At 34.5% G+C, this 27,152-nt stretch overlaps 3 protein-coding genes across 12 annotated transcripts; 2 read left to right on the forward strand and 1 right to left on the reverse strand.

Annotated features, from left to right (window-relative positions):
• The first annotated feature begins 1,190 nt into the window (after window positions 1-1,190).
• On the forward strand, window positions 1,191-6,885 carry LOC107043092 (protein gar2). Its single transcript, XM_015264404.1, has 11 exons — window positions 1,191-1,307; window positions 1,491-1,577; window positions 1,873-1,929; window positions 2,160-2,225; window positions 2,435-2,503; window positions 2,644-2,727; window positions 2,942-3,184; window positions 3,537-3,632; window positions 3,927-4,022; window positions 4,577-4,781; window positions 5,146-6,885. The coding sequence occupies exons 1-11, from the start codon at window positions 1,271-1,273 to the stop codon at window positions 5,456-5,458; spliced, it is 1,353 nt and encodes a 450-aa protein (XP_015119890.1). The 5' UTR covers window positions 1,191-1,270; the 3' UTR covers window positions 5,459-6,885.
• Window positions 6,886-7,721: 836 nt separating this feature from the next.
• Window positions 7,722-19,092, forward strand: LOC107043137 (pro-resilin). Of its 7 annotated transcripts, none has more exons than XM_015264465.2 (10): window positions 7,722-7,916; window positions 8,167-8,264; window positions 9,056-9,187; window positions 9,262-9,474; window positions 10,481-10,696; window positions 11,770-11,947; window positions 13,202-13,307; window positions 13,638-13,787; window positions 14,556-14,597; window positions 18,898-19,092. In XM_015264465.2, the coding sequence occupies exons 2-10, from the start codon at window positions 8,170-8,172 to the stop codon at window positions 18,900-18,902; spliced, it is 1,137 nt and encodes a 378-aa protein (XP_015119951.1). In that variant the 5' UTR covers window positions 7,722-7,916; window positions 8,167-8,169; the 3' UTR covers window positions 18,903-19,092. The 7 variants fall into 7 exon arrangements, with proteins under 7 accessions (XP_015119951.1, XP_015119947.1, XP_015119948.1 ...); XM_015264461.1 differs by lacking the exon at window positions 18,898-19,092 and adding an exon at window positions 15,085-16,117; XM_015264462.1 differs by lacking the exon at window positions 18,898-19,092 and adding an exon at window positions 15,657-16,117.
• LOC107043138 lies at window positions 19,063-26,474 on the reverse strand. 4 transcript variants are annotated; one of them, XM_015264471.2, is made up of 7 exons: window positions 26,151-26,474; window positions 23,749-24,051; window positions 21,992-22,325; window positions 20,944-21,003; window positions 20,429-20,550; window positions 19,894-20,090; window positions 19,063-19,600 (listed from the first exon to the last, which is right to left on the reverse strand). In XM_015264471.2, the coding sequence occupies exons 2-7, from the start codon at window positions 23,974-23,976 to the stop codon at window positions 19,516-19,518; spliced, it is 1,026 nt and encodes a 341-aa protein (XP_015119957.1). In that variant the 5' UTR covers window positions 23,977-24,051; window positions 26,151-26,474; the 3' UTR covers window positions 19,063-19,515. The 4 variants fall into 4 exon arrangements, with proteins under 4 accessions (XP_015119957.1, XP_015119955.1, XP_015119958.1 ...); XM_015264469.2 differs by having other exon boundaries at window positions 19,064-19,600; window positions 21,938-22,325; XM_015264472.2 differs by having other exon boundaries at window positions 19,065-19,600; window positions 20,947-21,003.
• Between the last annotated feature and the right edge of the window lie 678 nt (window positions 26,475-27,152).

A 27,152-nucleotide genomic window follows, 5' to 3' on the forward strand; every position in this document is an offset into this window, starting at 1 on the left:
AGTTGGGGACACCGTTTCTGATGAATATTAAAAAATAACACTATTCCTCCACATTTATTAATTTTGCTATGAAAAGTCTTCTCTGTTAATTTTTATATGAGTGAATACGCGACACTGACATTTGTGTCGAATCACTTGAAAAATTGGAAAATAAATCGGTGAGAAGATTTGTGGGAAGACTGAAAATGGCCACCCGAGCGCCCTAGCCTGCGCCCCACAAGGTATTCACGCACAACACCCCTGTGCATAAAGACAAAAGACGACTTTGCGCACATTCCTGCGCATCCAACCGTTGAGAAATTTTTGAATAGCGAAATTGAGAACGAAAAAATTGGAAAAAATTTGATTATGTGATTTTGGTATCCCCTTGACTCCAAAAAATATTATTAATTTCGTTTTATTGACTCGATGAATGTCCAACAAATTTATCTGTCGATACAAAAAGAAAAAACGTCAAATTTTTTTTTTCGCGACAAAAAAATTTTTTTTCAAGCAAAAAACCGAGACAAATGAATCAATTTTCTTGACAATAAATCAGTTTTTTCATTGCTGAATTTTCGTGAGACACGGAGAGGTAATAACCGAGAAATTCCACGAAAAACCTTGAGTACTCACCACTGTTGACATCTTAAACCTTCGCGGAATATGGAAAAAGCTATCTGGGACCTTTATTTATCAGCCGTGGGCGTTAATGAATAGGAATAAAACCGCTTTGTCGATCCATTGTACAGGGCACGGGGGACAAGTGCTCTGGAGTGCTCTGGTCTGAAGTAGTCAGGAGTGGTCAGCAAGTCAGTGCGAGATGCGAAGTGGCAATGAGCCGTCGCGGAACGCCGAAGCCACCTCTGTCTCTTCCTCCCCCAACGCTCCGCCCCTTTCTCCCCCTCGTCAAATCCCATTGGTTGGAAAAACCGTTGGAATTCGAAAACTATTCGAGAAGCTTCTCACATAATTTTTTTCTTCATGAAAATGACAAATCTACCCTGCGAAATATTTTCAGGGGTTCTAAAAAACTTCGAACATTGAAAAACATCGAAAATACATCCGCTTCGCTGAGGGACAATCGAATACTCAGTCCGTTCCCTTGATTTTCAGAAGTGGGAGATGTTGACGTGCGGTGGGGATTAGGTAAAGCGGCGGTAGCTACGCTACGAAGGGGACGCACTAGTCAGTTTATATCAGCGAGCGTGCAGCACAGCAGCAGTCAACGGAAGGAGTCACCTCTAGAGAGTGTTTTTGGGATTGTTCAGGAGTTTTTAATTTATTACAAATGGTACAGACACGCAGTATGAAACGGAAGGAGGAACGTGAGTACAAGTCGATTTTTCCTAGTTCATTTGTATTTTTTTGATTGAGTTGAAGCCTTTCCAAGCAACAGTTTTTTCCTTCGCTTCGTTATTTTTTCTGTTGAGCTGAATTATTTTTTCCAACTTTTTTATTCATAATTACTATTTCATGATGTTTTCTTCGTATTTTTTTAATACAAAAAGAGAGGGCCGAACGAAGGGTCACACGAGAGAAAAATAAGAAATTCAGGGAAAATTGGGAACTGATTGACCTCGTCGATTCAACAAACGGTAAGTAATAAGTAATAAATTACGATTTAATAAACGAAACCAACAGAGAACTTAGGGAATTTCAAAGATTTTTCAATGTTAGAAGTAGAATATTCAACCATCATTCACTCAACACCGAGAGGAAAAATTATCTCTGTCGCAAAACTAAATGTGCCGCGTAATATTTCACGGAGTGGAACAGATTTAAAATAAAATTTGATTTATATAGTTAAAAAAAAGTTTCAATTGAGTTGTTTTAGGCTCCATTAAATTGGTGTTCTTGTTTATATTTTATCTGTATATTTTCTCTCCACAGAAATGGAGGAGGAGGAGGAGTTAACTTTCTTTCAGCATACTACGAGAGACGATAGTGGTGAGCAAAAACTGAATTTTATACTCTGTTAGTTAACAAATTATTTTGATGATGAGTAATTCCGGGAATAAATGTTTGGAGACATTTTCCATTGGAGATCTACTTACAAAGAGGACACAATTCTCTCCACAGGAAATTCACAAAAATTTGCATGCTTGGTCTAATTTTGCAATTTATATTGTAAATTATAAATAGCACTTAAATAAAATCTGTTTTTTTGCAAATTTCAGATTATCCACTCTCGCCAGGTTCTTCCCAGATTGAGAGAGCTAGTCCTTTGGAGCCTCCGTTTCGAGGTAAATAACAAAAATTATATTTCCTACGGAATAGGAAATATAATCGAGGTTTTTTGAATATGAAGAGTAGAAATTTCAGAAAAAATTCCTATCTAAATTAAACTGTTCGAGGCTCCATTTGCGTTGGATTCTTGCCTCAATTTTATCTGTATCTGTATTGTGAATGTTGAATTAAACCCAAATAAAATTTGTTTTATTACAACTTTTAGGTTTTTCAATTTTGCAAGATTCTCGTCAGACTGTAGCAGCATTTGACACTATCGAGTCTTCACTTGCAAGTAAGTAACAAAACCCAATTAGTCAATTTTTTCTTCTTGATAGCTATATTGAAATATTTCAGACATTTTTCTCGTTGAAATTCTCTTCAACATCGGTTGTAAAATATCGGGGCTTCCATTTAAACCTGATTTGATTCTAGGTTCCGAAGGGGATTATCAATCTACAGAGAATTTGACCTCTTCGAGTGATGTCTCAAGTGGTGTCCCAAGAATCCCAGCTGTCAGTGAGTACTACTTCCAATAATTTGATGATACACGTAGAAAAATCTAATAGATAACCCTGGCACTTTCTCTAGAAAATTTTATGAGAAAACTCACGAATTAAAAAATATACATATATCTTTTTAAAAATCATGTATTTTCCAATGAAATTCTTCTCTTGAGCTTTTTTGTACAACGAATAAAATTAAAATTGTTCTTTTTTGTTTATCACAATAGGTCAACTACACGTGGGAGAACGATCATCTAAAAGAGACAACCTCGAAAAACTAGTTCACAGGCTCCTGAATAAAAAAGTCAAACAGGAATTGCAGGACCCTCTTCAAGAAGTTCAGGCACCTCTTCAGGAATTGCAGCCCACAGCCCATGTCTGCCCTGACTCACAACTCAGTCCTCCTCACGTACCTCAGCAGCCCCCGAATACCCCCGACAGGAATAGTCCAGCCCGCAGGGCTTTACAAGGTTTCATTTTTGATTTTTAGGTTTACGTTTTGATGTTTTTCATTGATAGAGTCTTCAAAAGTGCCCTCATGATGCCATTTTCAATCGATTGACTTGAATTTTGGTTTACGCGTGCAGAATATATGCACGAATATAATGCAATGAGTCTTTTGCCCAAGTCATGCCCAAAAAAATGAGGTTTCCGAATGTTTAAATAATTTCAATTATTTATTTCTAAACAACAAATGTTTTAAAAAATAATAATTCTGTGCAAAATGTAATGGGAATGGCGCTGAATATTCATGATTTTTTCACCAATGTCGATTCATAATTACTATTTCATGATGTTTTCTTCGTATTTTTTAACACACAGGTAAAAAAGAGAGGGCCGAACAGAGAATCGAACCAGAAAAACCTGAGAAATCCATGAAAACTCTAGAACTGATTGATCTCGTCGATTCAATGGATGGTATTAATATAAATAGTTTATAAACAATCGATTTTCCACCATAAAAATCAGTTATTTGGAGTCGTAACAAATTAATTCATATTCAGAATTTTACCAGAAATCGATTTCATGCCTAAAAAAATGAGGGTTCCGAATGTTTAGATAATTTCGATTATTTATTTCTAAACAACAAATGTTTAAAAAAATAATAATTATCTACAAAATGTAATTGGAATGAATATTCATGATTTTCTCACTAATGTCGATTTATAATTACTATTTCATGATGTTTTCTTCGTATTTTTTAATACACAGGTAAAAAAGAGAGGGCCGAACAGATGGTCAAACCAGAAAAACCTGAGGAGTCCATGAAAACTCCGGAACTGATTGACCTCATCGATTCAATGGATGGTAAATAATAAATAAAAAATTACGATTTAATAAACGAAACCAACAGAGAACTTCTTAGGGAATTTCGAAGATTTTTCATTGGCAGAAGTAGAAGATTCAACCACCATTCACTCAACACCGAGAAAAAAAATTTGCTCTACCGAAAAAATATATGTTCCAGTGGAACAAGTTTACTTTAGAGAAATTGATCAACTTGATACAAGGAAATTTAATATCTTTGACAAAAATTAAAATTAGAATTCGAACTGTTGGCCGGAAAAAATATAATCTATTGTAGGAAAATCATTTCACCTGAGAGAACTTCATAGGTTTATATATGAAGACAAAAGATCTCTTCAGGAGAACATATAATTTTTCGGCAGAACTAATTTTTTCTCTCAGTGAAAATTGGCGGAGTAGAATTAAATTTTTCTCAAATTTTTCTCACGCAATTGACAAATTTGATGATTGAAAATGGTTGAATCTATAGTGTGGTTTGTAACGAACTGTAAAAAATACTTGGACATCCTTAAAGTGAAAATTTATGAATATTTGAACGTTCTTGTGAATTTCAGAAGTCATGGTGCAACATAACATCAGAAGTAATGACCACAGAAGCATACCATCGTTCCTCAACCTTCCGTTTGATAATCGTTGGACTGTGGGAGGAGCCCCTCGTCACTCAGGAAATAATTACCGTTGGGGCTTTACGGGAGCAGGGAATCACCACAGGCCCAGACCAGCACCCTATCCACAACTTTACTCCTGCAGTAAATCCTGGTAATAATAACAGATAAAAATTTCAGTAATAGAGGTAGCCATGATCATTATTTCATTATTTTGTAATATTTGTATGCTTTTTCCCCTATTTTTATACCTATTTGATATTTATCAAAATCATATTTTGAATCTTGTCTTTGTATTCCTTGCCTTGACATGCTTTGAATTTGAATTTTACAATTAGAATAATTGTTTTCTTAGATTGAAAAATATTAGTGCACCTATTTATTTGTTGAAAAATGTAAAAGACGATAAGAGAGCATTGTTGAAGTCGAATTGTTGAAATCATCAGGTAGCAAAGTCATTGATTTTATTCTGCACCAACAGAAATAAATGAATTAATGTTAAAAAAATTTTATTCAAGTGCGGATCAGTGTTCAGCAGACGAGACGATGAGGAGTGTCTTTGTTGGAAATATTGCGCATAAAGCAACAGAGGAGGATCTGTGGACGATCTTTGGTCAGATCGGACCACTTGATTCGGTCAGATTGATATATGACAGAAAGATAGGAAGGGCCAGTGGCTTTGGTTTCGTGGCGTACAAGGATCAGGAAACAGCCCTGAAGGCAATACAGTCCCTGAATGGCTACGAGCTCAGAGGAAAGATGCTCATAGTCGACAAAGCCAATGAAAAAAAATCAAAGATTTCAAAGGTCTCATGTACAGTCACTCACTAGTTCGTGAACAACCTGAACTTGCAGACTGTGTATTCCGTTCACGAACTTTAGTGGACTTAACAAAGATGTTTGTATATTTGTATCTTTTACCTTGAAATGCTGTGATTTTAAATTTTACAAGGGGAATAATTGTTTACGTGAATTTGAAAATATCTGTACATCTAGGTATTTGTTAAAAATTGAAGAGACTACAGACTTCAAAGAATGATCATAACAATATATTTTACAGTTGTGATTATCGCGATTTAATTGGAACAATCGAAATATGAGAGAATCAAAAATTCGAATCGAACAGAAATACTTTTTATGCCAAGCATAAAGGTATGTGTTCATTAGAAATAACATTGAAAAAACTTGGGGAGTGTTATAACAGTTACTTTTATATTCATTTTTTGTTTATGTATTTGTATATTTGCATATTCTGCCTTCAAATAGCCTTGAAATGCTGTGATTTGAATTTTATAATATGCATAATTGTTTTCTTGGATGGGAAAAGACTATATAGATTGTAAGTATATCAGAAGTGATCGTAACAATATCTTTTATTGTCATGATTATCGCCGTTTAAAAATGTGATGGGTTGATACAAATGGATAAAACCCGAATTTTCAGTACCTCAAGGTAAACGCTTTAACACTAAAAAACGGTCTCTTTATCAATTTCCAAAATGTGTTTTTGCTTGCAATATCTCTGGCCCCAAGTTTCTAGAATGATAATTTGAATAATGGAAATATGAAAAAAAAAAATTGAACCGATATACTTGTTAAGCCAAAAGTGTCTATGTATAGGTTCATGAGAGAAAACACTGAAAAAACTTGGGGAATGTGATAACAGAGTTTTTTTTAAATTTTAATAAGATGAACGTTTTAGTTCGTAATAACATACATATATGTATGTACGTCTATACATTTTATATTTATGTTTTGTTCATGTATTTATATATTCGTACCTTTCGCCTTGAAATACTGTGATATTGAATTTTGCAATACACATAACTGTTTCCTTCGATGGGACAATATTTGTATATCTAGTTTGTTAACAAATATGAAAGACTGCAAATTTCACGTATATGAGAAGGAATGATTATAACATTGTATTTTGTAGGCATGATTATCGCTATTTAAAACTGTGATGTTCGATAGGATCAATGGTTAAAATTTGAATGTTCAGTATCTCAAGGTAAACTTTAGCCCCAAAAATAGTTTCATTATTAAGTTCCAAAATGTGTTTTTGCTTGCAGTGCCTCTGGCCCCAAATTTATAGAATGATAATTTCAATAATCGAAGTATGAGAGAATAAAAAAAAATCGAACAGAAATACTTGTTATGCCAAAAGTGTATATGCATGGGTTCATTTAAGAAAACACTGAAAAAAAATTGTTTTTATAAATTTCAATAAAATAATCGTTTTTTGTTTGTCATAACACACATAAGATTTTCTTTGAACAAAGTAGATTAGAATTAATAGCTAAAATTATGAGATTATCTCACATTTTTGACGTTAAGAATAGGAGAATCTGAATGCAATATAGTGAAAATGATGATCGATTTTTTCACTTTGAACAAATAATATTAATATCCAAATACAAAATTTCTGATATAAATAAAAAGAAGCTGTGACTCAATATTCCAGATGAAGTTTTAATTTTTAATTTGGTGCGGAATTACATTGATGATATGAACAACAGATTAATTGAATTACCGTGTGAACTAACTAAAACTTGATAACAGTGTGGGCGCGCACTTTTACCAGAGTATCAACAAACATTGAATTCCAGAAATTCACACTCTGAAATGTGTTCCAGAACGAATTGAATTGTAATTACGATTAAAATCTTATTCAGTGAGCCTCAGAATTAGAACATGAGCAAATCATTTATTGTAAAATGAAAATTTAACAGCTCATAAATTGGTTCATGTGATTCTCATCGGTCGCCGGTGGTGTTCACCTTTTGAAAACCATCGGCGACGATTTGACTCGAGTAGTGACCCCTTGCCACTTCACCCCCTTTTCCGGTTCGAATGCCAAATCTGTTCCATGTTTTTTAAAATTTCAATTACCATTCGCTACGAAAATAAATTATCTGATAAATAGGAAAGTCTGATTTAGGGCGTTTTTTTAATGTTGAAACCTGCAACATGAAATTTATTTTTTACCTGGGACATCAAAATTTCGTTTCCGGCCTGCGCAATCGCGCTGCGCATACTCTGTGGGCACAGACCCTGCGCAGAGGCTGTGCGCACTGGTGCATTCCGGAGTGAAGGGCAGGCCGCATAGCCACTGCAGCTAGAGCCGTAAAAAAGAAAGAGAGAAGAGGCAACGCCGATTGAAGCCGGCGTCCATTTTACCCTCTCCATTTGTATTAATTGACTGTGTTTATGTGTGTGTACTGGCTTCACCATCAACTTTGAGGGATTATTCCATATAAAATAGATAAAACAAGATAATTCGCATTGACGTGAGTTCCTGGAGAATTTATTTATGTTAATTTTTGGTGTTTTTGAGTGGATGATGCTGTTGAGTGGTAATTTGCGATGTTCGGCGATGGCGCGAGGGTTTTCTTCGTTTAACCTCACCGCCATTGGGTTTTATCGATAAATTGAGAGCTCAGAGAGAGAATTATATATTATTCTTGTTTATTTGGGAGGGAAATTGATGGTTCATGGGGGAAATGATGAGTTTGAACTTTGGAGTATTTTTTTTTGCAGATAATGGACGGTGCACCTCCAGTTCGCGGGGGTTTTCGGGGCCGAGGGGGACCTGGAGGACCCATGCGGGGTCGTGGAGGCTTTGCAGACAGGGGAAGGTGAGTTTTCAATATTTTGTGGTTGTTGCTTGCTTCTGAATTGAAGGGGTGAAATGAAGGTTTTTGGAGCGAGATTCGGGCAAAATGGAGTTGCCTGGGTCTGCGAGGTTGGACGAGGGAATGATGCGATTTCCGTAAGTCAGGGCTCACTTCAAAGGTATTTAAAGTATCTTGAAAATGGCGTGAGATTTTTTGGATTTCACTCAGCCGATCGCGAGTTATTGGCAATCGAAGGATGATTAGTTTTCTTTAGTTTGGGTGCAGTCGATTTTATGTCATGAATGTGGTTCTGGGGAATATTTAAGGTTTATTCATTTTTTTTTTTTATTTCTGCGGAATATTCAAGTTTTTGATAAATACCTCTGAACCTTCTTCTTGTCTTTCTCAGATCCTCAAATTCTAATCAGCAACTTTTCTTTAAGACGACTTTCACTTCATCTTCATATTGACATCAAGTTTCAACGAAAATTTCGAAATTTAGTGAATTTTCATAAACTTTAATGTCTAATCCTCTAAAGGACATTTATGTCTTCAAAAAAACTCCAAACTTCTCAGCCATTAACGGTTATCACAGCAATTTCAATTAAAAATGACGAAAAGAAAAAATAAAGACAAAACCAATTCTTCCACTAATTTCCAATTTTTAAATTTATTTAAATATCAAGACAAATGTGTTGATATCAATACATTTGTCTCAACACAGAAAAAAATCTTTACCAAAATTAGAATCCGATTATTACAATCAGAATGTTCTCAAAACACTAAACAAATGTTTTGATTTAAAATTAAAGGGGTGGACCAGTGCGAGGTGGGATGATGAGAGGTCGTGGTGGTGGTCCTGGACCAATGAGGGGCAGTCCCCCAGGCATGCGAGGACGAGGTGGACCCCCAGGACGAGGCAGGGGTGGTCACTTTCCTCCTGGGTAAGACAGCACATTGAAATTCTATATTAATTTACAGCAAACGTTTTTTACATTGAATTAATGGGTTTTTGCAGAGGCCCTCCAGAGCCTGGACTAACTGGAGGTCCAGGTGGTGGTCCTCTCCCACCCCCAGGGATGGGTGGACCCATGAGAGGTGGATCCAGGGGGGGACCAGGTGGATTCAGAGGACGGGGACGTGGGGACTTCAACAGGAGTGATAGTCGTGGTGGTGGCTTTCGTGGACGTGGGGGCGGTTCTGACAGGGGGGGACGAGGCTCTGGGTATGGGTGAGTTATATTCACCACTATTTTCAGTATTTTCATTTTATCAAAATTTATAATCACTAAAAATGCCTCGTTTGCATAACAATTATGCACTCATTGTTTTTACTGATCATCAAAGGAAGACCTTATTTATCGTGCTGATGAGTTTACCACTTCAGTTTCAATGTAAAGAAATGAGAAAAAAATTGGTTTTGTGTTTTTTCATTGAGGAAATTTTTATGATGCCATTTTCGATGAATATCTCGGAATATACGGCAGATAGCAAAATTTTTGTTATGACCTTCTTTGTAGGGCGAACTGAGGGCTACAAAAAAGGTCATTACGAAAATTGCGCTATCTCCCTTAGATTCGAAGATATTTACAGATAAAGAATACATGCAGAAATATGAGTAAATGAGGTTTTTTGTAATTTTGTAAATCCTCATTTTGGGTTTTTGAATTATTTTTCTTGAAATTGCTACAGGTGAAAAATATGGAACATTATTCAGATGAAATTACATAGCAAATCATTGAAATATAAATTTTTTCCGTTTTCTTTTCATTTTTCTCATTAAATTTTAAATGAATGTTTCGAAAAATCTGAAAAAGGCTATTTTCATGATTTTGCTGTAGTTGAATATTACTAATTTTCAAAATTTCTCACCTCAGCCAATTTTTGGAAAAAAATTCCAAAAACTCACAAAACAGACATTTCCAAAAAAAACTCATCCAGTTGTGTTTAAGTACATATTAACTAAATGTGAGTCATAATTTGAGTCAATTGGTTGAGAATTGCATCACGAGAACACTTTCCACGATTTTACTCCGCAAAGCTTCTTTTTAATTAACAAATTATTTATTTTAAACCAAATTATTTCTCCTTTTTTTTGTACCAGGGCTGTCTGCCCTCAAAATGATGATAAAAGAATTAATAAATTGATAATCATCAGAATTAATTTCTATTTTAATACAAGAAACAATTTTCGTTTTTGCAAATTAATAATCATCCTCCACTTTTTTAATCTCCCAGGGGATTCTCGAGAGGTGCACCACGTGGTGGGATGGGTCGTGGAGGTCCAGGATCCTTCGGTGATCGAGGTGGACGAGGTGGAGGCAGCGATCGTGGAGGTCGAGGTGGTCCAATGAAGCGAGGAAGACCTCCAGGTGTTGGTGGACCCCCAAAACGCCCCAGATACGAGGCCCCACCACAACAGGCTGCCAATGGCTATGTTGCACAACCCACAAAGTAATTATTCCACAATCAAGAGTTAATCGTTCTCTGTGATGTTATTGATCTCCATGTTTCATTTTCATTTCATAGAAACCCAACAGCACAAAGGCCAATTACAGGATCAATTTAATTATACAAACATGATATAATGAATTTAATTAATTATCTTACAAATCAAAATACTCATTAAAAGTATATGCAATAACTAAAGTATATGATGATTATGTATGATAAACATGATCGATATGTGGATCCTACACTGAGAAAGACGAACAAGTTCTCAGACAAGCTTGTTCGGACCAATAAATCGCAAGTTGAAAATTACAAAAAAAATTGTTTCATTTGAATTTGGAAGTCTCAAACACGAATAATCACTCTGCTTTTAACAAGAGACGGCGTCCCTTCAGGATGAAAATGTCTCTTATATAAAGGGGAATTTATCATCATTATTATTTTATTTGAGAATTAATTTTTTATAAGGAACTACTGTTCCTTATTTCACATAAAACGAATATTTTTCAGGGGCAGAATACGTAGGGGGGAAAGAATATTCTTAAACAGTATAGGACGCACAGAATAGGAATTTTTTGGAACAACTAACACCATTATTACAAAGAAAATTTGTCATGTTAGCACAGTCTTTGAATAGCCAGCACTAGAATTAATTTTTTTGTAATTCTTAACTTGCAAATTTTTTTATTCAAACAAGACCTCTTTGAGAATTTTTTTGTTCTCTTGACGTTTTCCAGTCTCTTTTGTTACTTTTCAATCAATTAGCTAGGGATCATGGACTTTTAATGGCTCGGGAGACCAACAAATGCACAAAATTAATGAATATTGCCACTTTATTCATTAATTTAACAAAAAATTGAATCAATTAAATCAAAATTAATGGATAAACTGGCACCATTTATTAATTTTGCGTCTTACATTGGTTTTTGAAGCCTGAAGAAGCTTGAATAATAAACTCAACGTTGTGAATTGATAAAGAAATAGTACTGCTTACTCATTTCATCAAAATTTAAATTTTATTAATCAATTATTTTGTTATTCTCAATTAAATATTGAACCAAATTTTCATCTTTCAGTCAAGGCTATGGAGGCCCTGGGAATGGATACAGTCAGCCTCAGCAACCACAAGTCGCCGGATATGGCGCACCAGGGGGTGGCAACACTGGGTATGGACCCCCTCAGGGTGGTTATCAACAAACAGCATATCAGGGGTATGAGAGCTATCAGCAGCCCTCGGATTACACACACACTACGGTAATTTATTCGGGATGATATGTCGAATAATGGACTTGTTTAATCTTCAATAAATGATACGATTTGGATGATTTTTCTTTCATTTTGAAATTTGAAAAAAAAAATTTTTGAATGAGACCTAACTCCTTGGATTTCACTCTGCCAATGTGGGGAAAGAGACAATCGTATTTTAGTGTGGGCTATGACGTTAATTAACTACAATTTTTTTTTATCATTAGTATGACAGTTTCGTTAAATGAATGATCAAACAAATTTTCAAAAAATTGGAGTTTATTGATGCGTCATGGGCTTGAATTCGCATGATACTACAATATTATTGCCTCTACCAATTCGGAGCAAAAAAATCGAAAAAATTTAAAAATTTGCATTTTCAAAGAAACTCAAGTATTTTTTTTTCGTCGCTATCTTACGTACGTGGTAAACAAAATTCAAGTTAATCCATGGAAAATCCTTGTAAGGGGATTATTTTGAAGTCTTTATACTTGACAGCCTCCCGGCGTCAATGAAAAAAATTAAAGTTCGATTTTTTCTCATTTTTGAGTATAAAAAATGAGTGCTAAAATCGTCAGTATGGCAGAGACAATCGAAACTTTCAAATTTCACTGCGGTCTCCTCTTGACAATATCTTCAAATTGAAGAATTGATAGCAACATTCTGATGAAGTTTATTTTTTCGGAGTAAATTTTTGTCGTGATCATCAGAAATGTCCCTAGAAGAATTCCAGCTGTTGGCAGGAAAAAAATCGATTGTACGATAATCATTTGTTCTGAGAGAACTCCACAGGTGTATATCATAGTAAGAATACATTTGACGAGGAAAGAATATTTTTTCCCAAAACAAAATTGTCCCCTCGAAATTATTTAGCTTTGCCAATAACACAGCTTTCGGCAACAAAAATTGTAGTTTCCTCTTGAAATTATCATTTGTTCCGTGGAAATTATAAGTGTTTATTGGACGAAGATATACACTACTCAATGAAATTCATTAAAACAAATGTATTTACCCGAAAGACTTATAAATGTCTCACGAGAACAACAACTACGAGAATTATCACAGTTTCTTAGAATTTATTTTGTGTCCACAAGTAAATTAATTCAACACGCCAGAAGACCTCTTCAGGGGAACACATAATTTTGCTGTAGATTTGAAGATAATTAGCAAAAAATAAACTTCAATTACTTCGTCTTCTCCCAGAACTCATTCAACTCATATTTTCATTGATTAAAACATCGAATAATTGATTAATTACGGTAGCAGGGATACGCTGCCCAAGCACCAGCGGATAACAGATACGTCCCAGCGCCAGCGACCGGTGGATTCAATGCAGATCCTTACAATTATGGAAAAGCACCGCCCCAAGGTAAAATAAATTCTCATTTTCCTCGGAACCTGCATGCCTGTGAGATGAAGATAATTCAGTAGCGAAATGGTAAAAGAAGATGAGTCAATTTTGACTATTGACCAGTTTTCACTTAATATCTCGGAATCTAAGGGAGATGGCAAAATTTTTGTTATAACCTTTTTTGTGGAGCCGATTGAGTGCTACAACAAATGTCATTACAAAAATTTCGCTATCTCCCTTAGATTTGGAAATATTCCTCAAAAACTAAACGTTTATCTTCTTTACCACTTCACTACTGAATTGAATAGAGAGAGTACTCGATATTAATGTGATATGGTGGGTGGACAGTAAACTACCAACAGGAGGCTGTTGCTCCTGCACTGGGTGGTGGTGATGATGGTGGCGGTGGGTATCCTCCTGGGAATCCCTATGAAGATCCGTCTTGCAATCCCAGCGTTATGGCAGGCCGGACCGGTGGTTACTCGACACACGGCTACGGTTAGTCACAACAATTATTCATTCGTTGCAGATGAGTATTTCGGGAGTCGAATATGTGATTGTCGATAGAACAAGTAGATTTTTCGTGTATTGTTAAATATTTTCTTTTCGTCTTGGTAATTGGTAGATCGTTGTACGAATAACGAGGGATTTGAGAGAAAATATCTAGAGAGATTGTCATTTTTTAATTTATAATTGAGGCAAAAGGTGATATTGTCCTTCTAAAATCACGTCCCCCACATTTTAGTTATTGAATTATTGAATTATCTTGATAATGAGTGATTTAACAGAAAATATCTACAGAAATGTTACTCAGACAAAATAGAATTGACAAAAATTAAGCTGCAATGTCTCAGAAATTTCAATTATTTAGCATTCTCTCGTTATCGTACTAGTAGAATTTCGACTAAATTTTTGTCTCCCACTTTAATTATTAGATTGTCTCAATAGTAAATGATTTAGTAGAAAATATCTAGAGACATTATCATTCCAAAATTTACAATTCACCAAAAAGAATTAATAAAACAATATTAAGCAATTAAAGAGAATTAACAGAAATTGAATTGCAATGTCTCTAAATTTCAATAGTTTATTCTATATTTCCCGCAGATCAAAGGATTAAAATTTTTTCATTATTTTCACATCATGTTAATTATTGAATTATCTCAATAGCGAGTGATTTAACAGAAAATATCCAGAGAAATTATCATTTCAAAATCCCTATTTTCCACAGCTCAACCAATTAACATTTCCTCCTTATCATTCCAGATTACACAACTCAAGACGGTGGCTACGGAAAACAAGACTACGGTAAGTACCAAACAGTAGAAAGCCAATACTATTGAATCAAGCGACAGCGCCCGTAAACTAGTATCGGTACAAAATAACCATCGAGACCATAATATAAACCTAAGTACGCAATCAGAGAAATTAAATCCACCGAAAAAAAAAAAATTATGAAAAAAAAACCGAGAGAGCGCTGAAAGCTGCTGCCCACTGGGAGAATTCAAAAACTCATGGAACAATTCCTTTTAATCATCTCTAAAAACTACATTTTTTTCTCCCAATTTTTATTGACACTTTTGTCCTGATAAGAAAACGACCCGTAGGATATTTAAAATTTTCATTTGAAATTGTAAACTGAATCGATGAGACCTTCACTAAATAAATAACTCCAAGAATATCCAGATATTCACGAATCATTCAATCGAAAATTTAGAAAAAATGAAACGAGAGTGACGAAAAATTATTGATGAGTCGATGGAATGAGTGACTGGAGAGGCTATAATATTTGCAGGTGGCAGTGCTGGTTACGATTACGCCCAGGCCCAGCGAAATTATCAATAAACAACAGAAAATAAAAATTACCAAGGGAAATAATTGAAAACTGCATTCATCACTTGACCTTAAATTTTCAGCTTTAGACAGTGATTTCTCTATAAATTAATCAATAAAAATCATGTGACGAATTGCAAATCAACAACAAATTAATTTTAACGATTGATAAACTCGTGTGATTTCAAAAATTTATGAAAATAACTAGAATATAAATTTTCATTTAGTTGTCACCTGGGAATTGTCAAAAAATATTAGGCAGAAGATAGGCTCAAGATACGAATAAGCACTAAAAATACAAAAAAATTTATTGACACTTTTATCCCGATAAGATAACGACCCGTAGGGTATTTAGAAATTTCTTTTGCAATTGTAAATTGGATCGATGAGACCTTCACTAAATAAATAACTCCAAGAATATCCAGATATTCACGAATCATTCAATCGAAGATTTAGAAAAAATGAAACGAGAGTGACGGGAAATTATTGATGAGTCGATGGAATGAGTGACCGGAGAGGCTATAATATTTGCAGGTGGCAGTGCTGGTTACGATTACGCCCAGGCCCAGCCAAATTATCAATAAACAACAGAAGACAAGAATTAGCAAGAGAAATAATTGAAAACTGCATTCATCACTTGACCTTAAATTTTCAGCTTTAAACAGCGATTTCTCTACAAATTAATCAATAAAAATTATGTGAGGAATTGCAAATCAACAACAAATTAATTTTAACGATTGATAATCTCATGTGAATTCTAAAATTTATGGAAATAACTAGAATATTAAATTTCATTAAGTTGTCACCTGGGAATTTTCAAAAAACTTTAGGCTGAAGATAGGCTCGAGCTACGAATAAGCACTAAAAATACAAAAAATTAAGGAATGAGTGTTTTATAATTAAGTCTCACATTGGTCATAAGAATAAACTTCTTGTGTTAGCCTTTTTATTCTCTGAACTGAAATAAAAACACCCAAAAATTGTAAAAACATGAATTGAGATGGATATTTATTGATTGTGAATGAGCATAAAAAATCATTTTCATGGGGAAATTTCTTTAACAATAATTTCATTCGATCACAATCCATCATCTTTAGTTATTTTATATTTTAATTTTCCTCTCGCTTTAACCATTCATCCAAGCTGCACTAGTATTGCGTTAGTTCCAAGTGATGAGAATCGATAAGTTTTCTCAAATGATTCGTTTGATCGACGAAAATATTAGGAAATACAAAGATTATTTTGTGGATGAAATTATGATTTTATTTTGAATGGATAAAACCATGTGCAAATGACGATTATTTTGTTTTTCAGTAGGTAACGAAAGAAAACTGACAATTAAGTTAAAAAAAGCAAGATAAAATATTGAAAATATATTCTTTTATGTATAATTTATATGATTTTTACGACAATGAAGGATGAAATTCATGTGTCGATGCATCATTTCCTTTGTTCAACTAGAAAGATAATTAAATCTGTGGCATGTATGACAAGAGCATAATGACAGCTGAAAATGGAGAGAAAAATCACGATAAAGCAATCATCAGAACAGAACAAGAGCACTTTCCCTTTTTTTTTCATTGCCTCCTCACCCTTTTGCACAAGAGTGAACAAAAAATCACTGAACACTTAATGAATGGAATTGAGATAATTATTTGTCCAATAATTCACGCAAAACCAGCTAAACTGCCGAATAGGAAACCAGCGAAATCCATTAAACCGAGAGCAACGCAATAACGAGGGCTATAAGGGCGTCTCGTTAAACAGTGGCAAGTAATTAATGAAAGATTAATGAGAGAAAACGTAGGTATTCTGCTGTTGATAAAGAGAACGTAGAGATATCAATAATCATCTACTGATGGACATCACATTTTCATTGTGAACTAAATTTAATTGAATTGTTTTTTATTATTACTTTTTTTATTGTGTTTTTGGGGAGGAGAACGTTTGGGGATGGGAAATCCTCTGGTTTTTTAATGATTGTCATGGGAGAATGTTGAATGATGGATGGTTAGGGGTTTTTAAGGAGTTGGAAGAGATTTTTTGTGGAAAAAAGGTGAATTTCATTTGCTGCAGTTTTAGGAGGAAAATTGATTTTACTGAACTTTCAATGTCTGATGACTCTATGATGCGATTTGGACGAGTTTGATTTCATTTTTAACCTTGAGAAAAGATCTTGAAAATGAAAAAAGAATCGATACATTTCACCCTGTCGATCTCGAGTTATTGAAGATTAAGTATGATCCATTTTCTCTCTTCTAAATCCATTCTATCATTTTTTCCAATTATGCAATTATCTCGGAAACGAGCGGTCCTAGGGGCAAATGTCAAAAGACCTTTTTTGTAGACGAGGAAATTTCCGACAAAAAATGATTTCTGACATTTTCTCGTAGAACTGCTCGTCCTGGAGATAATCGCATATTAAGTAAGACGTGAAAAATCGCCTTGTTACGCTTTACCTTTATTCTCACCCCAACCAACTTATTCTTCACACCTCTTACATTTTTTTATACACGACAGCACGAAATTGTTGCCAAAAATAACGAGAGGCCCACGATCTCATGACAATCCCATTGCAATCGCAGGATTTCCCACTTCCCCCGGAGTCTTCCCTCCAAAAGAAAAACTCTAATATAGAACAATAAAACTTGCATATCGGAAACGAAGGATAATAATTGAATATAAAACCCAAAATGGAATGATCAAATACGAAACGAGACAATTAAACCAATTGATAAAGTGAAAAGAGAAGAAAAAAGAAACGAAAAAAGAGAAAAAAAGCACAAAGAACAAACAAACAAATACAGTAAAAATGCTGAACTTCTAAATAACATAAGAAAATGCAAAATAAGAAACTACGGTGACCGATATAATCAGGTGAGTAAAACCAATAAATCAATATATATCCGTAATTTGTTTGTGATAAATTCATGAAAAACCACAAGTTCCAAGATAATTGAATAAACATGAAAGCCTAATGCACTAGAACAATTGAAAAAAAAATATTGAAAATCCGAAAAAGCAATCAATGAAACATTGTTAAACAGATAATCACGAGTGGCATTGTCCTTGAAACTCATTGAGTTTTGCACAGGTCTCATTAATAATTAACGATTATTCATTTACTGATGAAAGCATGGCCATGAGAGATAGAAATAAATTTTCATATGGAATTCAACGCAGAAACTGTTGAGCGACAGTAAACACAAAAATCTGATCAATAATTATGACAAAAAAACATAAAGTGCTGTTTGGTACGTGCGAAACGCGAGATTTTCATTCGCTAGGTAGATAGGAAAAATCAATCACAAGAGAATGAAGAAAAATTCATTGAAATATGGAAGAGCTAGGTAAAAGGGCCTTCTTTAATCGCCGATATCTCGGGATTGGCAGAGTGAATTTTCAAAAATTTGCGGCCATTCTCCAGATTTTTTCATAAACTTTGAGATGAACGAAAAATATTTCGAATCGGTACATTTGTTCGAGAGATATTGGACATTTGAGAAGGCTCGTTTTATGCTGCTGCCTCCTGAGTAATTCTCGAAATTTCAAGAGCTCTCGTTTTAATTCTATAATATTTTCTATGATTTCTTGTGGGGTGGATGGTCCTGTGGACATCCACAACTTGTGTTTGCTGACCCAAACGCAGAATTTAATTTTCTTGGATCACAAGATTTTTTCAAGAGGTTTTGGTTTTGATGCGATTGACCACTGGATCATTCACCCTGAATACGACTTTTAAATGCGTGAAACTAAAGTTCTATTTTTCCCTTAGGATAAAAAAAATGCCAAGAGGAGACTTGAGAAACAGCGACCACATGACTGGTGCCTGGCTTTACCCAGAGGCCAGAACAGCTCGTCTTCGATTTTCGACTGAGAAGAATGTGAAAATATTGAAACATGATCATGAAGAGTGATGATGGATTGTGGTGAAGTGACTGAAGTAAAATAAAGATATTAAACGGTAAAAAATCCTTTTTATTTGTCATGTGTTTTGTTTTGTTTTTTACGAAAAATATGACGTAGAGATTGTTTGATCCTTTTTTGTGCTCGTGACAGTCTTTATGCTTAAGTTGTCATGAGATGTAGGAAATTACAATTAGAACATGACTGAATGTTTTCTCATTTATGGCGAGGTAATCACAACGCAGCTGAATCGTAATGGCTGAGAACTACTGAACTTTTTGGAGGTGAGGTGACCAGTAGGTGGACGACTGCTCTGTTTGTTGATAATTTTGGGGGAAATTAAGTGGAATCTATTGAGACTTGTATTTTTTGTGGGGACGTGATTGTGAGGTCACTCTCGGCTCATACTTCCCTAGTTACAGAAGAAAAAATCCTTAGAATACGAAAAATAACGAGATGCTTATGATGATGAAAGGACTAGTTGGTATCATGTGGTCAATCTTCTCTTTTGCTGGTCGCTGGACAGGAGCATCACCTGGACGTAGCTGTGGCCCTCCCTCAGGTTGATTAGTCTAAAAACGAAACATATTTTCTTTATTTTATTGAATTCTTCCCGACAATTCAGCCATTCAAAATATCCGGCAATTTTTCAAATGATTCAACTCAACTTACCTTCAGCTTTTAACGAATATTTTTGAATCCAAAGAGTAAAACTGTGATTGTAAAATTTTTTCGAGCTTTAAATTCTCTCTTTATAATAATTATTCACAAAAATTTCCCAATCCATTGTGAAACGTGAACAAATATATTATAAAATACATTATTATTTTATAATGATAAATAATTATTATTTTTTTAAAATTACCGATTACGTTCTTGCTGCTGTATATGTAGCCTGTCACCCCGCCTGAGTGGTAGAATAACACTAGTGTGGCACGAAGCTTCAGTGGCAGATACAGCTGACACAGTCGCACATTTTATAATTTTCCTCGTTGTGGAAGAACCCTCGGAGCTCAGTAATATCCAGTAAGAGTAATGAGTTTTTTCCCCGTAGTAATAAATCTGTTGACCCATGGTTTTCTCATTAATTCCACGTTTAAAAAAAAATAAATAGAACAACTTTGCGGTTTCTCTAAGAAATTCTATTGAATTTGCATTGGAACTCTATAAGAATTCTATTATCATTCTATTATTATTTTATTAGAATTCTATTGAAAATTATGCAGCGTCCCCTGCGTTTTTAAATAGATACTTGTTTCCACAAAAATGTCTGAATGAATTTTCAATAGAAATTCAATAGAATCTCTGAGAGAAAGCGCTAGGTTTTCCTATAAAGTTCATTCATGCGTGTCGACAAAATTGAGAAGACAAAGGGGTGAATATATGGAGTTCTTACTCACTTGAGCTGAGATCATGTACAGTCCATTGGCAGTGACTTCAATGGATCGTTTGTCCTCTACCAGATGGAATTTATTGAAACCATATCGAGTCTCATTGCGTTTCACCCAAGGCCCAATGTAAACTGAACAGGATTTTTAAATAAATTTTGCGATTTTGGGGGGAAAACAATGGATAAATTATTGATAAAACAGAAGACGAGTTTGTCTTTTCACTATTTCAGGTAATGATGAAAGGAATTATGATGAATTTATGTCGGTAACGATTTTGTAATTTAAGGGAAGATGAAATTAAATTTTTTTTTCTGGGAAATTTTCTCATTTAAGAGGAAAAATATGAAGATTTTTTTAATGAATTGGATTTAGAGAAGAAAAATATCAGACACTCATCTCCACAATGTTGTTTTCGACAAAAATGTGGAGACGATGTTGTTTTCCCCTAAAGCAACTCATTACCTAGATATATCCATAATTGATGAGAATGTCTTCTCCCAGTTTAATTTATTTTCAAGTACAACTACCTGTATCCGTGACGTGTTGCTCAGGCACAGCACCGACAAACGTAGCCACCAAAGGACCTGAAATAAAAAAGACGAAACGTCTGTTAAAAAATGAAACTAAAGTTCGACAGTTTGATGATTAGTCAAGCAAGCAAACTCCTCAAGCTGTTAGTCACATCGAATTCATACTATCAGGGACGAGAAAATTAAAGGTAAAAATTTGGTGAATTCGACAGAAATTTTTTTTAAATTTCTATTGATTTTTGACCTATTAATTTTTCTATTGAGACTTTCTCTATAGAAATCCCATCATCCCCATGAATTCTTCAAGTTTTTTCCGCTATTTTTCTTCTCATTTCATAACAAAAATCCATTTAAAAAAACTTAAAAAACGTGAATCAAAGAATTTCAGTAGAAAATATTGTCAATAAAATTTTCCATTGAATATTTCTATCGAAAAACAAACGCAGAGAAGCAGAATTTTTTGATAGCATCTGCCAAAATCTAATAGAAAGTTCAATAGAAATCCAACGAAATTTTCTAGCCAAGTTTTTCCATGAATTATTTTTTCGTACCTGATCAACTGGAATTTTGCATGAAATATTTCAATTGCTGGATATGAAGAGTAAATTAAAAACATCTTCATCTCCATAAATACGAAAATATTACGAGCTCGTTACCTTATATATGACTCTTCAATTTTTCATTGTTTCTCGAACCAAAAAATAAAAAATACTATCTTGCATATATTTTTCGAAAAAATGTCATAAATAAAAAAAAATAAAAGGACATGAAATAAAATTGCTGTCAGAACATCATTAGAAGTATTTTCTCATATAAAAATATGAATGAAGAAAAAAACAATGAATTAACTTCAAAGAAAGAAAAATATAAATAATTTGTTTTAACATGTTGAACATTTCACGCAAAATCCCAATTAGTGCCACAATATCCTCTCAATTTAACTATGAAATCAGTCATTAAATTAACAACAATAATCGTCCAAGTGTACCCAATCGCCTGCGACTGCGTTTAGGCCTCCGTTTGATCTTTCTTCGTTGTTTACCTCTGACCTCCTCCCTCTTAGCTCGACCCCCACGTGCATCACTCCAAACTCCCTGATTATCACTGATTGTAGCCACATCAGTGACATTATTGCTGTCAAACATGACAACCGATCTTTCGAATCTCCCCGGATGCAGTTTGCCTGGGCCCTCACTCGAGTGATCCTCATCGTCCCTTTTTATTTCATCTTTACGATGATCGGAATCGATGATGAGTTTGGCGGGTGACTCAGCAGGGATCCCCTGGGGTTTACGGTAGTAGTTCAGGCGATTTAGCCTGTTTAGTCTCTCGTATCGCAGCATTAGGATCACCAGGTTCGAATTCATTGAATTCATCTGGAAGAAATTCGTTCAATGGATTTCAGAGGAAAATGTGGTGGCAATAAATTTCAATAAATTGCGAAGGTGATGCATTTTATTTCACTCGCTTTTAAATATATTTTTTGTATTAGGGTAACGAAATTTGGTGTCTAAATAAATAAATTTTAAATAGAGGTAAATTTTAAATAATTCAATTAGTTAATATTGCTCAACGATTTTTTAATTATTGAATGAATCATCAATTGAATATTTAAATTCCGATTTATGTTATCAATTAATAATTGTAGCTAATCGAAAATCCTTTTTATGAAAATTATAATTATTTACTCCATAGTCGATTGACAATTCCGTATTGCTAATTATCGATTAATTCATATTAATTATTAATCCGTATTGTTAATTCATGGTCAATTGAAACTTCAAATTATCAATTATTTTAGTATTGTTCAAATTCAATGAAGATAAGTAAACTTTAATTATCGTAATGTGCAACTTTAGGTGCAAATTCTCTTCTGATGATCTCAAGTTATTGAATTCATCTGGTGGAAACTGAATTTGTTAGTCATCCTTGGGGTTGTAATGGAGTCATTGAAGTGGCTTCAAAGGGAAATGTGATGACAGCTGCATTGTCTATTTTTATTTGTAAATCCACTTTCTTATTTGGCTTTTTTCTCGAGATACTTGATATATCACGTCATACTTTGGAGAGTTTATCTGCGAACGTGTTTAACAGTGACAACACATAGATTATTTAGGATAGTGTGTCATACCAGTGATCTAATTCTCGTTACGTGATGGCATTTTAGCTAGGTGGAATGCTTGAGTGCATTAATTCTATTCAAAAGATTTTACCTATGCAGGAACACATTTGTTTATATTCTTTAAAAATCATTATTTTTCACAATTTAATAAATTATTCTTCTTCAAATTAAAAATGCATTGAAACCAGAAGGTTTAACATCTCATGAGAATATCAATAATTTTATTTTCTTCATTAAATGTAAAAAAATGCGCATATTTTTTTGAACTTAACAAGACAACATCGTCTATTTTTTTTAACTAGTTCCATTGTTTATTTATGAAAAGAAAAATATTTGAAAAATACTAAAATACTGCGGAATGTAAATTGAATGATGTTAATTACCTAATTAAATTCTTTCCAATTTTTCCTCGTCAATTTAATTGAAAAATTCGAAAACTGGAAATGTCTAAATTTACAGTGCACTCAGAATTAAATGCTGGGGCAAAATGGGCACTCGAATTTCGTTCTCAATAAATAAATTCATCAATTGATGTCAGTCCAAGGGGGAAGAATTGCCTTTTCATTGGAAGAAAAATGTCACTCAATTAAAAATTAATAAAATATTAAATGATGATTTGAAAATATGTTAAATGTCCATTTTGCCCCACTCACCCCTCCCCCCAGAAATGCCCTCACCTGTGCCTCCAGAGCCCGCACCTCCCTCCTGAGTTGTGAAAACAGTAAAAAAAATGCAACAGTCATTAAAACAATAACTAAACTCTGGGTTCTTTGGAAAATCTTTGATCTCTTGCTGTTCGATAAGGAGACACTCATGTTTACATTGTACTCAAACACTTTCCCCGCTGTATTATCCACAGTATCGGCGATCCTAATCGACGTTTCTCTCCTCATTTTTTTCTCCATACTTTCAACGAAAAATCCTTATCACTTATCGTCGAGAGTTTATCACTTCCTGGTGGGATTATCCACTCTGGAAATCTGAAAAATACACCATTTCGTCCAAATTTTCTCGTATCACTTGTCCCTGACACTGGAATGTTTGAATACGCTGGAAGAAAAATCTGCGGGTTCTCAAAAGAGTCTCGTTTGGACCAAAAAATCGCAAGTGTGGAATTACCAGAAAAACAAATTGTTCAATTACAATTTCAAAATTAACCTGAATAACAAAATATTTGGCTGCAACGAAATATCCCTCATGAAGAGAACTATCGATGAATATTGTGCCTTTAGGTCATCATCATTATTATTTTATTTAAGAATTAATTAAATAATTAATTTCAAGTTCAAGATGATTTGGCGCTTATCCGAGTTTTTGTGGAATATCTCCGAATCTAAGGGAGATAGCGAAATTTTTGTGAGAACCTTTTTTGTAGAGCGAGTTGAGGGCGACAAAAAAGGTCATGATAAGAATTTCGCTATCTCCCTTAGATTCCGAGATATTCAACTGAAACTGGATAATGGTCAAAATCGACTTGAACCGTTTTACAGCTTCGCTAACAATTGATGAATGAAATAATTAAATTAATTAAGTTAAATTAAATTAATAACGAATAAGTAGTGCTAGGAATGGCATTTCTTGCTTGCATACAGAACAAAAATTTTTCAGAACAACAAAATCTGTTTTTGTGACGAAAATTAAATCTTTTCGTAATTTTTTTTCAAACTTGCTTTTTTTTCGTTCAAACAAGACTTGATTGGGAAGATGTATTTTTTCTCTCTCATTGTACCAACGAAGGAGATTGAAAATGAGAGGAAGGATGCAGGCAGGTCTGTTCACCTCGGGAATAACGCGACAACTGAATGAAAATGAAAAAATGTCAGAGCGTTTAGTTGGCTAGTTCACGTGTTCACACACTCGAGAGCAAAAAATCAAACCGCAATACATATCGTTCAGCTGCATTCCGGAGGGAAGCGAAAACATTCGGAGTAGAGGTGGTTTACGAATAAGTGTTTCGATGTATCTGATTACATTTGTCCGGAATTGTAGCAGAGATAACTTGAAATTTGAATTGAGAGGGGGAGGAAGGGAGAGAGGATTTGTTGTAGTTGGAGTTTTTCTGAGAATGCAGAGCCATTCATGGGATCTCGTATCCGAGATGTCGATGAGGTTTAAATTGTGGGGTATGAATGGGGAGTTGTTGGAAAGGTTGATGAAGGTGGAGATCTGTCTTTGGGGACACTGACGAAAAAATTTAATTGAAAAATCTAGCGAATTCGTTCGAAAATTCTGTTGGATTTCTGTTGAACTTTCTATTAGTTTTTGGACGATTATATTAAAATATTCAATAGAATTAGATTGTTTCATGCAACTTATTCTAATAAAATATTTTCTACAGCAATTCCTCGTGGACAATTGATTGTTTACAAATTATTAACAGAAAATGTCTCAACAGAAAAATTTTGTGAAATATAAAATTCAACTGATGTTTTCTATAAAACAGTTCCTATCTGACATTTTCCATTAAAAAGGGCCATAAAGCTGGGGAATTCTTCAAGAGAATCAGCCAAAAACTATTATAATCTTCAATAGAAATCGTTTTTCCATTAAAAAATCATGGGCAATTTCTCGAATGAATGGAGAAAATGAGGCGATTTTCATGAAGCCCGCCTAACAAACAAGAGAATTGAATACCATCCTATGAAACATGAATGAACGGAATTATATTGATGAGATGAACAACAGATTAATTGAATTACCGTGTGAACTAGCTAAAAATTGATAAGTGTGGGCACGCACTTTTACCAGAGTATCAACAAACATTGGATTCCAGACATTCCCACTCTAAAGTGTGTTCTACAAGGAATTGAATTGTAATAACGATTAAAATTTTATTCAGCAAGCACAGGAATTAGAACATGGGCAAATCATTTATTGTAATACGAAAATTTAACAGCTGATAAATTGGGACATGTGGTTCTCATCGGTCGTATTGCTTTTTTCACTGAGAATGATCATAAACAATCAACCGAACAAAGGGATATCGACTCCAACACGAAAAAGAGCATCAACACCTCGGCTGCAAGCTAGTCCAATAAAATACTCCAGTTATTCCCCAAAACAACTAAAGAAAACTCACCACGTCGAGCCATCCTCCACACTTGAGCCTCCAAAAAGAGAAGTGAATTAATATTCCTCTCAGTTGTTTCCTCTCTCCTCCCAACAATTCGATGAATTATCGAGGCACGAAGAAAGGACTAGGTCCCAACGGTTTTCTCACTTATTTCAGGTTGTCGTCGGGACGCTCTCGAGGCGGTCCATCTCTTTTGTTTACCCGTCGCGGCCGGTTTCTCGTCGATCCCCGGAGACTCTATCGCATACGGTTTAGTTTACCTCGTGAAAAGAGCGTTCGCACAGCTCCGCTCGGCCCCACCGACCGAACGGCTACCCTGCCGTTGTGCCCCGTCCACTCCACACACCCGCAACTTTGGATGTGAGAAATGCCTTTGTTGTTTGGTGGCTTCACTCTGCCAACGCGTCTCGCTCACAAATCCCTAGATCACCGCTCGATATTCCGTCCTTCACTCGCGGATTTATTTATTTCATTCGGTTTTATCCCGTCAGTTACGCAGAAATTTCATATGAAAATCCATAGAGCGAATTTGCTTGGAAATTCTATTGAACTTTCTCACAAATCCCTAGATCATCGCTCGATATTCCGTCCTTCACCCGCCGATTTATTTATTTCATTCAATTTTTATCCCGTCACGCACAAATTTCATAGGAAAATCAATAGAACTAATTCGCTTGGAAATTCTATTGGATTTCTATTGAACTTTCTCACAAATCCCTAGATCATCCCTTGATATTCCTTCCTTCACTCGCGAATTAACTATTTTATTATTCCATTTTTATCCCATCACTTACGCAGAAATTTCATAGGAAAATTCATAGAGCGAATTCGCTTGGAAATTCTATTGAATTTCCATTGAACTTTCCATTCATTTTTAGCTGATTCTATTGAAAAATTTCACCGGTTTTTTCATTAGAAATATTCAATGGGAAATATGCTATAGAAAAGAATCAATTGCATTCAATTTTTCTGTATAATCTATTCCATTAAAATATTTTCTTTTGACAT

This window comes from Diachasma alloeum, unplaced genomic scaffold, assembly GCF_001412515.2.
Source record: "Diachasma alloeum isolate Michigan unplaced genomic scaffold, Dall2.0 Dall_scaffold_00547, whole genome shotgun sequence".
Taxonomy (NCBI): Eukaryota; Metazoa; Arthropoda; class Insecta; order Hymenoptera; family Braconidae; genus Diachasma; species Diachasma alloeum.